Genomic DNA, 12,409 nt, shown 5'->3' with positions numbered 1-12,409 from the left:
ACTTGAAACCTCCCCAAAAGTAGACTGGCAGCCTGCTCTTCCTCCCTTGTTCAGAGCAGGGTAAGATGGTGATACTGCCACTTGTCTATTCTTGGGATTCAGTTAGAGGTGATAACTGACGAGGAGGACTTTTAAAGAGTTGGGTTTTGGAACATTTACAGCATTTTTCCATGAACTCTTTGGTACCCTCTCGAGCTATTTGGGCACATGCTGTGTTGGATTATTAAAATAGACCCCTCAAAGCGCTGGTGGCCATGTTGGGTACGCATTGGGCTTTGCTCACTGCAGGGTTGGCCATTCAAATCCACCAACTGGTCCTCAGGAGAAAGATGAGGCTGGCTGTACCCGTAAAGGTTTACAAAGCCTCAGAAACCCTATATAGGGTTGCTGTGAGCTGGAATCAGGAGAAAGACTGGGAAAGCCACAGGGATCATCATGAGCCAGCATTGGCCCGATACAGTGAGTCCTGTGGGTGGGAAACTGCACAACGGTGGTGCAGGCAGTCGGTGGGGTTTATAGGACCTGTAAGTGCAGCATAGGCAAAGCATTACGGTTTGTGTGTGTGTGTGTGCGTGTGTATGAGCGCACGTGTGCGTTTTACTTGGATTCCACAGATTCTGTTTGAGGAGAAGATAATTCCAGTCTGAGTTTCACTGAGACGTGATGCTCCCTCAGTTTGACTCCTGCGGGGACCCTCTTAGAGATAAGCACGTGGCCTCCTTGTCTGCCTTGAACCCCGGCAGCCTGGAGAGAGGTGATGCCTCTGTCGAACGGCTCAGGGCCGTCCTGGGCATCTTGTAGGTTCTCTGGGGAAGGAGCGTTTAAAGCTGCTCTTCTCTGCGAGCCTTGGCTAGCGGTGCTGTAAATGTTCCAAAACCCAACCCTAAAGCAAAAACTGCTCTCACGAAATCTCACTCGTGGCGCCAGTAGATAACACCAGCACAGTCGGTAACCAACAAGGGGGCGTTTCAGGTGAAGATAGGGGTCATCGAATTGACTTCCTGAACAAAGTGTAGAAATGTTAGGGGCATTTTGACCCTGAGATGGTTGGGGAATGGGGCAAGGGCCTGGGGGAACGCCCAGGCTCTGTAGCTCCTGGTAGCAGAGGTCCCGTCCCTAACCAGAAGGACTGCAGCTGCCGCGCATGCGCGGGCGTGAGCGCAAGGCTGAGATCTCTTGTTTTCTCTCCTGTAGACTACAATTGGTCAATTTTGTGGAACCCGTGGGCCTCAATTACTCCATGTTTATTCCCACCTTACTGAATCTGGGCACCACTGCTCAGCAGGAGAAATGGCTGCAAGCATCCCAAGAACTGCAGATCATTGGCACCTACGCCCAGACGGAGATGGGCCACGGTTAGTCCACCCTCAGGGCCAGTGGGGACCCACTTCAGGACTTCATTTACCCACCATGCCTGCCACTGGATTTGTCTCTGACTCCATGCTTGCTGGGGGGTTGGCCGGGGGCGGGGATCTCTGTAAATTGTTTCACCTTACATCCCATTCAGAGCGGCTTTTGTCACAGGTCAGAGCCCACAGCTGGTTCAGGACTGATCCTCCAACCAGAATGGTTTCTTCTGCTCGCTTCTTCCCGTTGCAACACTGCTCCACCTGAATTCTAAGCAGCAGGGTCAAGCCGTGTGGGTAGGCAGGTCACAGAGTGTGGCAAGCTTTGCCGTGCACTGGAGTGTCTCGTTGCTGAGGATGTGGGAATCCCTGAGGGCTCTTGCTCCAGCACTGAGTGAAAGGGCCCTGAGGCTGCTAGCAGTAACAGCTTCCTCTTGTTTCTGCCCACTGGCCAGGCTGTAAAGCAGTTTGGGAAATTCTCCTTGATTTTCTCCCTCTGACTCCACCCGCTCTGTTTATACAGCCACCACCATCACCTCCAAAAGAAACAAGACATGCTTGTAAACTCAGCATTAGCACTAAGTTTTCCTTTTGCTCCTGATGCGAAATAAGCTGGTAGGAGTGTCAGGGGTGCTGTGATTAGTATCATGAAGGTCAAAGAAGGAGGTGGGGAGGGGCAAGACGCAAACACCAGCAAGGAAGCATCACCTGTGTTCAGCTTGTGCCTCATGACAAGGACCCGGCTGCACTGCACAGACTTGAGCCTCAGCACAGCCACCCTGGACAGATGGCCGGAGGGGAGATGGCAGAGTTGCTCGGGTGGAAAGGTGACCCTTGTCTGGACTGACTGCTCTCTGTCTTAGAGTGAGTGAGTGAGTTTTAAACTTGAAATCATTTTTTGATAGAGGACTCTTTTTGTATTGGCGTTTCTCATCAGGAAATTCATTCGACTGACATAGGTCACATGATTCGAGGTTGGTGTACAATGGGAAATTGCCCGAGCTCAGTGGGTCGGTGTGTGTGTGTGTTGTAAACTTGAAATCATTTTTTGATAGAGGACTCTTTTTGTATTGGCGTTTCTCATCAGGAAATTCATTCGACTGACATAGGTCACATGATTCGAGGTTGGTGTACAATGGGAAATTGCCCAAGCTCGGTGGGTCTGTCACGTGTTGGCTACGGGTAGCCTGCTCCAACTGCCTCCGGTTATAAAGCACAACTCCATGTAAATCCTTCCCTTGCATTTTGAAGGGCAAGTGGGCGAGATAAAGTCCCCAACTCTCCTGGCCGACCCGAGCCGAGGGTGGGTGAAGAGCTTGTGCTGTGCTGGGCGGGTTTGCACGTCGGCCCTTTCCTCCTTTACTGGAGGCCAAGGCCGCGAGTGTTGTCTTCTTCCCCACCAGCTGCTGTTCAAGCTCGTCGGCCAGTGCTTGACCGGTCCGGTTCACTTTGTCACTTTGTCCATCTGCATCCCGTGACTAGCTTTACACCGAATCCACAGTGCCCGCCAATAAGGGGGTTGGTGGTGAGCAGCTTCTCTAGAATGAAGACCTGGTTGTTCCGGGTCTGAGACTGGGAAATGTGCGATTCTGCCGTGATTGGCCAGCAGTGAGGCTGCCCTTTCCAATCAGGGCCCCTTTCTGCTCTGACTAGTGGTGGGGAAGCGCCAGGGCCTCACCGCCGCCCCACGCCTTCCAGGTTCCTGAAGACTTTAAAATCCCTTCACCAGCAGGAAACTTGGTCACCCCGTCTTCTCTCTCCCTTCCTTTGAGTGCACGTCCCCCTGTGCCAGCACATGAAAGGACCACACGTCCCAAACGTGCCCTGAGAGGGTGCCCAGTCTCTGAGTGTTTATTGTCACTGTCACACATCGCTGAGGCCCCGAGACAGGCCATCTCTCCAATCCTCACAGGCACGACCATTTTGAGACCAGGCCACACTTCTTGACTTTTCAAAAATCATGATTTCAGATTATTAAGAACACGCGGCTCCTGCACACACGGTTACTGTAGAAGAAGAAACCCTATCTTTGTGAATGGGCCCGTGTGGAAAGTGAGCCGGTGGCCTTGGGTCCAGGCGGATCATCTTCCCAGCACCTTCACTTTGACCTGGAGTTGGTGCGCTCCTCCGCCCTCTCGCCCAGTGCTCACCTTCCAGGTTGCTCCCTTTCCTTGGGCGGAGGAGCTGGTCTGATTTCCCCTCTGTTAACGAAGTAGGTTCTTCTGAGCGATTCCACCTTGGGGTGACCCCCAGTGCATCTGCAGAAATGAATTGCTCAGTCTGTGGCTTTTGCTGCATGCTTTGACACAGAACCAGCTTCTAATACAGTAAATGACATTTGCCACGTCCTTCATGTGCCCCGTCTCCATGCATACTTCTCTGTGTGAAGGGTCCGTTCTGTTTGCACTTGCCAGTGTTTCACTCCTGGGTATCATGTGGGCTCCCCTCCTTCAAGTGCTGGTTAAATACAGTCTATATATTGGCCTACACTTCCTGGTTGCTTCGTGTTTTGTTACAACTTTGGCCTTAGGGATTCAAGGCCTCGCTCTGGTCTCTGAAGTGGATGTGTGTTTTCTTCCGATTTCTTCTGCGTGGTCTCCGTCTGCTTGTTGTTGAATGCTTCGACTCGTGCGTCCTATGGGATGAGGACGACGACGGCCGTGCTGATTGCGCGTGGCTCTTGCTCCATTGTCCCAAGTGTTTTTCTACTGGCTTGAATGTGTTTCTAGAAACTGAAATGTGTGTCGTGTCATTGACTCCATTTTTTTCTCAACACTATACACTTTGTGGCTTTGTAGGAAATGGTAGAACCTGATAGACGAGGCCTGTGTTTGAAATGTGTATGTACCTTTACAACGCTTGCCTGGGGAGAGAGACTGGGCTTTCGACTCCCTGAAGCGTTACTGTCTGAAGCCGCCGCAAGGGGCCAATCCCACCTGCCCTGTGGGGGCAGTCGCGATCAGCTTGGTGGCACTGAGTGTGGTTTGGGTTTTTCGTGCCTTCTTACTCTCCCAAACCAGTGTCCCACGGCGACAAGGCCGCCCCCACCCGGGAGTTGCTGGAGGAACGATGCTACTCTGTGTCTTGGATCATGGGCTGTGGTACACGTTTCTAGTTGCTGGGATTTGGGGGACTCCGAGTCTCTTTCTCCCCCCCCTCAACCCCCCTCGACGGGGAGTAAAACCAGCAGAGCAAATGATGATAAGTTCTCGTCTCGATTTGTCAAGTTTGAAAAATGACTGCAGGAATTTCCCATTGGTGTTCTAGAAAACCCGTATATATGCTTGGAAATTGCTATCTGTACAATATTTTAGTGCCCTCACTCAGGAATTGGGTATTCCTTCCCAGTTATTATTTTTTCTTAACCCATTGTAATACATACTTACACATTTTTGTTTTAATTTCTTTTTATTTATTTTACTTTTAACACATTTTGCTTAAATAGAACTCAAAACATCTTGAACTAAATAACTTCACAAATTTTGACTATTGCGTCACGTAAAAAAAATTTCTCGCTTTCCTCGGGGTTTCCACCTGGTTGAACTTAGCGGATAAGAGTGCTGTTTTTTTCTCCCTCACAACCTCAGCTTTTCTATATCCATTTACGATTGTTGATTTTGTGTTCTTGCCGTGGATTTCTTAGGACAGTCAACACTGTCCGCCGAGGTGCTACTGTTATTTCTTCCTCCCTGACATTTATTCACCTAATCAGTTTTCTCCTCAGTAATGGCCGCCAGCCATGCCAAACCCATGTCGTGTGGAAGGAGGGACGGCTGTACCCTTTGGTGTTCCGATTTTAAAAGAACTGCCTAGCGTCTTACCATGTGTAATCCTGGTGCTTTGTGATCTTCACAATCCTTTTAGAATAAAAGATGGCCTTTATCATGCATAACCAACTTTTAACACCAGACATTTGATTTAAGTGGAAAGCAAGGGAGTAAAACAAACACTGGCCAACCAGGTCACCTTTTCCATGTGACCTTCCTAAATCCCAGCCACTTCTCAACAGGGCTCATCTGAGTCCCAGGAGCCATTGCTCTCCAGAGCAGGTTCTCCGCCTGTGGGTTGCGGCCCCTCTGGGTCACAACAGCAGCAACCGACAGTGATGATGTCGCTGCACGGTTGTTGCCCACCTTCAGCGGGAGCCCATGGTGTGTCGGAAAAGAGGGGCTCCGCTTTGTTTTGTTGGTTAACCCGAACAAGGGACCTTTCCCCACCTTACCTTAGTGAGGCAAGCATACTAAGTGTCTGTGATTGGCCAGCTTACACACACCACCTGGTTGGCGGAAACACCGATATTCCCTGACTCACAACATCTTCGAGTTAGGATAAGCCCAGCTAACAATCCTCTGTGGATTGTTTGCGTGTGTGCAGTTTGCCTCCTCATTCATAGGTCCTGGAAACAATACTGTAGCACGTAACTTGCTGTGTTACCATTCTCAGATGTTCATTCATAGATGATCAAAGACTGAATTTATAAAGATACTTGTGACAAAAGGCAATAATAATGAAAACAAAACAAGTGGATTCAACTTCTGTCAGAACCTGCTTATCCGGCATCTTCAGTTGGGACCGTGCTGTGAGTCAGAGACTACCTGGAGTTGCTCGGTCTAGACCTGAGCGGGGCACCTCCTGACCTGCCCTTACATGGAGCCAGCTGAGAAATCTTAAAACAGACATGATGGTCAGGCTTATTTCCAAGGGATTAAAAAGAATCAGAAGAACATAAGAAGTGGATTAATTTAGAACTGAAACAGTGTCCATAATTTGGGAAAGCTCCAGAGATAAGGATTTCCAAGACCTCAATATCTTTCCATGGCAAAGGATGACCTCTTCAGAAAGGGTATTTAAAATGGCTCAAAACCAAGAGATTCCTTATTGGTGATGAGAAGCTTGTTATGCATGCATCTTGTGATTATAAGTTGTGATTATGATAACCTTTGATAGAACTCTTTTTAAAGATTTCAGTTAGGGTGACGAGCACTGTCGATTTTTGTATCACACTGTGGCTGGGTGGTATTTGACCTGCACGGGGCGCTGTGCTACACCTTTGGGGGACAAAAAACAGAAAAGATTTTGGCCTAGAACTCACACGTCCTTCCACTCAGGCATCCGTCACTGTCTAACTGAAATTCCGCAGCCAAACGACTCAGGCCTGGGGAGCAGCAGCCGTTCCCGCCAAAGCGATTTTAGAGACTGGTACCAACCCTCAGAAAATGCTCTTGGTGGGCGTTAAGAACCAGGGAGAAGGCAAGCTGTAGACCGTGATACAGAAAGGGCAGTGCTCCCAGCCCTGCTGCACGCGGCACCACTAATTCGTACTCACAGAGGTTTTGTTTTGTCTCCTTCCCTCACTGTATCTGTTCTCAATGCTGGTTCTCTCACACCTGATGACTTCTCTCACATGGTCACCCTGGGTGTTCCTGGGAAGTTTTGTTCACCGTGGGCGGCCTGAGCCTCTGGATCTTCACTTGGGCATGTTCCTGCCCACCTTGCTTCACCAGGCAACCGCAGAGCAGCAGGAGCGCTTCTTCATGCCTGCCTGGAACTTGGAGATCATTGGCACTTATGCCCAGACAGAGATGGGTCATGGTATGGTGTGTTCCGTCTACCTTCTGGGCTGGGCGGGGGCCCTGTGAGCTTAGCATGGACCCTGGTGCCTGGGCAGGGATCTCAGAGACCCCATCCTTTTCCTGGATCCCTCCCACAGAGCCCCCATGGGTCACAAGTCTTGGCACAGCTGTTAGCCCGAGCAGTAGACATGAAAGGCTGGGTGATCACAGACTCCTCCCCGCTGGCCCCTGTGTAGACCAGGGGTTGCAAGTCGGCCCTTAGGCTCCAAGTGCTTCTGTTCAAGCAAAAAGAACTTGGCATGCGGAGCCCTGCAGGTGCAGTAGTTCACTGCTTGGCTGCTCACCTGGTTCAAACCACCAACCCCTCCACGAGAGCAGGTGTGGCAGTCGGCTTCTGTAAAGATGACGTAGGCACCCCCACGGGGCAGTTCTGCTCCGCCCTCCAGGGTCCCCAGGAGTCAGGATCAAGTCCATGGCAGCCGGCTTGGTTGTGGTCTTGACAGTTGTGTAGAATTGGTGAGAAAACAGAGTCCGAACCCTTCCTTTCTGTTTCTTCATTTCTACCCACTTACCTCCTCGCTGCTGCCGCTCTGAGCCGTGCACGTTCTGGAGGCAGTGCACCTGGGCTGTGTGTGCACCTGCTCTGGCCAGCTTAAGGGAGGCAGGGTGTGCGGAACTACTTTGGACCCTGCAGTCATTTGTGCAGGTGTGGGGCTGGACTTCTGATTCTAAGCCTGCTTTTTCTAAGCCCATTTCTTCCTGAGGACTTGGGAGGTGGTCTCTGCCCTGAACTAGGACCTGCGCCTGCCCCTCTGCGCCTGGCTTCACTTTCTGCCCTGAGGCCTCAAAAAACCACCTCATGTGCCTGGGCTTCCTTGTTTGTGCACAACCGCGTCTCCCTCTCGGCGGCTAGTGGGCCTCCAGGCCTTCGGTATGCTTTGGAGAGTTCTCCATACTCGGTGGGCAACCCTTGTCTCCTGCCCTGGCGTCTGGTGGCAGCGCAGGATCTGCTCTATTTCGCGTCATGCTCTCCCGCCTGTGTTTCGGTGGAAGTGTCTGGTTCTTGGGTTCCCGCTTGAGAGTTGTGGCTTCACAGAACTAACTGCTTGCATCTGTGCTGCAGCGTGGGCATTTCCCAGTGGGTCGGGGTCGGAGCGTGTAGTGAGGACCGGCATGTCAGCTGCAGCTGGGTAAACGTTCTCAGTTATGTGCTTCAGCTCATGAGGGTAGAAGTGCCACCTAGGAGGTTCCTGTAGAACTCTTCTCCAAGGGTTTTGTCCACTCATTTTTTGGATCTACAGCACAAGCCCCTGTCCCATCCCCCCATCAGCATTTGGGGGGAGACTTGCTGGTCACCTGGGTGAGCCCTCTGGGACAAAGCTGAGGACTGTGGAGCAGGGAGCATATACCTACGCTGGGCTCTTAGGGATGCAACGACGCTACTGTAGCAGGTGCTTTGCCTCAAAGTGGTCAGACCTTTTTAAGCTTCTATTTCCAATGACCCTGGAAGCAATTGGAGTCTCTCCCTCTCTCCCTCCCCTGAAGGGAAATCGGTGTTTAAACACAGTTCTTATGACTTAAACGTGGCCTATTTGCAATGTACAGAAGGCATTCAAAGGGCAGTTAACTTCCTGTTGGGCTCCTGTGCTACTTTCATAGAACAGTCTGGTTATAAGCTGCCTTCAGATTTTAAGTGTCACCAGTCTGTTGCTCAAAAGTGCCCTGAGGCAAGTCCAGAAACAGTGTGCTTAGCCTTGACCTTTTGCACTTACTGGGCAGCTATCTGATGTCAGTGCAGGGAGTCACCTACCTGTCTTGGTTCTCCACCTTTCCTAGTCTCCGCACATGCCTCCTCACTGTCATTAGAATATTTCCTTTGAGGTCCCTGAGCATAAAGGATTGAGTAAGAAATACCTCCTTGCACCAGCTCCCCCTTGTACTTGACCTAAAATCATGAAACGTATCTCCTTAGGGACTCATCTTCGAGGCTTGGAAACCACAGCCACGTACGATCCCGAAACCCAGGAATTCATTCTCAACAGCCCAACTGTGACCTCCATTAAGTGGTGGCCTGGTGGACGTAAGTGAATTTCCCAACATTTAGTGGCCGTTAGGAAGTGGAGCAGTGGACTCTGTCCCATAGGGTCCCTATGGGTCTCAGAAACCCCAGCGTGCGGCTCGACTCTGGCCTTTGGAGTCACTAAGTTTTTCATCTCAACATTCTGGTATGTTTCTATGATGCCAGTGAGTTGGTTCTGACAGCGTAACAGAACACTGCCTCACCATTGTCATCTGCTTGCTCACACACGTCTACACACTCCTCAGTGCTCCATTTCCGTCAAGGGAATCCTCCAGGCCAGCTCCACTCCAAGCACAGAGGTCTGCTCCGACTGTCACAGTGAAGTCTGTCTTTTGGAAGTCTGAGCAGCGGGAATCTTGGTGGCTTGTCCTGAAGGACAGAGGACGATCATGAGCCCTTAAAGTGAAGGCGTTTTAAGAAAATTGAGAACGGCACTGGGGAGGAGAAGACACGGAAAGCTGCCCCAAGGGATATTCCTGTTAGGACAATGCACCTGCTCATTCCTGACAGCCAGGGCTGCCTGTGAGGCTGTCGTTAGGAAGCCTGACCCGTACACCTGCAGCCCCATCTTGCCCCTTCATTCCCCAGACTCAAGCATTTGAAAAGAAACAATAATAATAATAAATAAAAAGGAACAAGATTTGAGTCTGCCAAGGATGTTAAAGCTGTTTTTGATGTGGTGTTCGTAGACGAGGGCAGAATTCTTCAGGGAAGAGGGCTGGAACCACTGCCCCGAGGGGGGATAGGCCGTGTCGGAAAATAGTAGCTCCCCATTTTGGTACTTTTCTTTAGTCAAGGCGTCTGTCATTTTATAGCATTGCTGTTTTACTTAAGCTCGTATTTAAATATCTTCTTCCACTCTTACTGTCTTGGAATATTGTGGCAGTTACATAATGTCCTGTCAACAGAAGATTATGTAACTGCCACAAACATTTATTTCAGATAAAGCCAGTGCCTGAAAGATTTTTGCTGCTTACATTTAGTGTTTTAAGATGTGACATAAAATTTTTTTAAGTCAAAATGAAAACCAGGACGCCAAAAAAAAAACTATTTCTGGATTTCAAAAAGGCAAACCAAAAGAACCAAGTTCACTGCCATTGAGTCAGCGGCTCTCACTCCTAACAAGGACAGGGTGGAGCTGCCCTGTGCGTTTCCCAGGATGTCAGTCTTTATGGGACCAGAAAGCTGCCTTCCTCCTGTGGAGTAGCTGGTGGGTTTGAACTGCTAACCCAGTAGTTAACAGCCCAACTCGTCACCCACAAACCCTTCGTAATCTCGCCCCGTCTCACAGACCTTTCTGCAGTGGTGGAAATCTTCCGATTCTGCTGTTTGATGTGGTAGCCACGGAGTCTTTGATTTCATTATGGATCATTTAAATTGCCATAGCTGCCTGTGGCTACAGCTGCTATTGGGACAATGCTGCCTTATGGAAGAAAGAAGATGCTATGTAAATGAGCACTCTCATCGTCCTCCTAACATTTCTGTGTGTAAATGGGCAAGACCTGTCAAAGAGGAAGTCAGGCTGTCTGCTTGCTTTGCCAGTCATTTGAATCCCTGTGGGTGTCGGGGAAGTTTCTGAAAGCTAGGTGGTCAGAACATGGCTTTCTGAAAGCTGGCATCGGACAGGCTCTCCGGGGACTCTTCACTGATGTCCAAAACCAAAATAAACCAGACTCACTGCCGCGGAGTCAATTCTCCCTCATAGCAAGGAGGCCAGGGTGGAGCTGCCCCTGTGGGTTCTGAGAGGGGACTCTTGGGGGAGCAGGTGCTTCACCTGGTACTGATGGCCAGGGTATCCCTTCAGACTTCCCTCTGCTCACGGCTCTCCCTTGTCCTCTTTGATGTTTCAGTTGGGAAGACTTCAAATCATGCCATCGTTCTGGCCCAGCTCTTCACGAAGGGGAAATGCTATGGGCTGCATGCCTTCATTGTCCCCCTCCGTGAGATGGGGACCCACAAGCCTCTGCCAGGTACGACTCAGCCGAAGCTGAGGAAATGCTGGCTGATCGCGCCCCTCCGCACCAAGTGTACTGCACAGTGGAAGCGGTGGGGCTGCCGGAGTGCCGAGTCAGGGTCAGGAGCTGGGCATTCCAGAGCCGAAAGACCTGTGACTTTCTTCTGTATCTAGGTATCACTGTTGGAGACATTGGCCCCAAATTTGGCTATGATGAGATGGACAATGGCTACCTGAAGATGGACAACTACCGGATCCCCAGAGAGAACATGCTGATGAAGTATGCCCAGGTAGAGCTACAGCAGCTGGGAGCCCAGGTGGCAAACACGGGGATTTCAGGGACTGGTGGTAAACCACTCCTGGCCTAGAAGGCCTGGTCTCGGAGGTGGTTCTCTTCCTGCAGCAGTGAGGCCAGAAGTGGTTGGCAGATGGGAAGAGCAGAGTGGGGCTTGGTTACCCGTGGTTCTCAAACTTGGGCTGCTTAGAATCAGTCACCCGGAGGGCCACTAAACATAGCCCCTAGGGTGTCTGAAACAGGTCAGAGTGGGAACCCAATTTTGTGGTCCCACGGGGGTTCCCCAGTGCTGCTGCCACTATCCTGAGGGACACCCTTGCGAACCCGCGTCTCCCTTGGCCTTGGCAGAGGAAGCACCCACCCCATGTTGTTACAGGTGAAGCCGGACGGCACCTACGTGAAGCCCGTGAGTAACAAGCTGACCTACGGGACCATGGTGTTCGTTAGGTCCTTCCTTGTGGGCGAGGCCGCACGTGCTCTGTCTAAGGCATGCACCATCGCCATCCGGTACAGCGCCGTGCGCCACCAGTCGGAGATCACACCGGGGTAAGTGTGCCTGGGCTGGCCTTGTCTCCCCTCCAGGGTCCCCCTTCCCAGGGTGGCATAGAGAACGAGGGGTGGCGCTGGCGAGTGTGCTGGGCCTGCTGCCGCGAGCGAGGTTTCTCGGTGTCGACGTGGGAAGATGAGACTAAGCACCACCACCTCTGAACCCTGAGAAGAACGGAAGTGGTGTCCCTCGAGCTCCGGAAACACGATGTTCAGGACGCTCCAGGCAGTTTGAAAGTGGTAGCCACTGCTAACAGCTGCGGATTGGCTGTGGTGGTGGCAGTGGCATGGCTTGTCCCGGGTGCTGCCTTTCACTTGGGCCAGACACTGGTCACTTGTGTACTCTCCAAGAAGGGAGAAAGCGCTTGATCAGAGTAAACCCCGATGCTCCGTCGGACACATCACAAGGTTAAATGCTGCGAGTCCGGTCTTCTTCCAAAGTGTGGTCACACGCTGTCTACTGAGCCACCCGGTGTTAGCTCTCTGTGGTGTGTCCTTCCTCCTGTGGCATCACTGATGCTGTGTGGGTCTGTTTTCCTTAGCCACTCAGGACATAAGAGAGAGGAGGAATTTCATAGCAAGACTATTCTGTCCTGCAGGTCTGTCTAAATAAGA

The 12,409-nt window shown here is 51.2% G+C and overlaps 1 protein-coding gene across 2 annotated transcripts in view; it reads left to right on the top strand.

Moving 5' to 3' along the window:
- The first annotated feature begins 1,129 nt into the window (after nucleotides 1–1,129).
- The window catches only part of ACOX1 (acyl-CoA oxidase 1), a 17,969-nt gene continuing 6,689 nt past the window's right edge, over nucleotides 1,130–12,409 (top strand). Inside the window, exons 1-5 of one of the 2 annotated variants that reach the window (XM_045299342.1) lie at nucleotides 1,130–1,355; nucleotides 8,892–8,999; nucleotides 10,850–10,969; nucleotides 11,128–11,243; nucleotides 11,625–11,794. In XM_045299342.1, coding sequence (XP_045155277.1) covers nucleotides 1,145–1,355; nucleotides 8,892–8,999; nucleotides 10,850–10,969; nucleotides 11,128–11,243; nucleotides 11,625–11,794 — 725 coding nt within the window. In that variant the 5' untranslated portion in view covers nucleotides 1,130–1,144. Of the gene's footprint in view, nucleotides 1,356–5,510; nucleotides 6,939–8,891; nucleotides 9,000–10,849; nucleotides 10,970–11,127; nucleotides 11,244–11,624; nucleotides 11,795–12,409 lie in introns of those variants that run through there. The other variant, XM_045299341.1, reaches the window with a different exon arrangement.

This window comes from Echinops telfairi, unplaced genomic scaffold (assembly GCF_000313985.2).
Source record: "Echinops telfairi isolate 266 unplaced genomic scaffold, ASM31398v2 ScPeMD7_7458;HRSCAF=8496, whole genome shotgun sequence".
In the NCBI taxonomy this organism is placed as follows: domain Eukaryota; kingdom Metazoa; phylum Chordata; class Mammalia; order Afrosoricida; family Tenrecidae; genus Echinops; species Echinops telfairi.
This window is presented reverse-complemented; position numbering and strand designations above follow the sequence as displayed.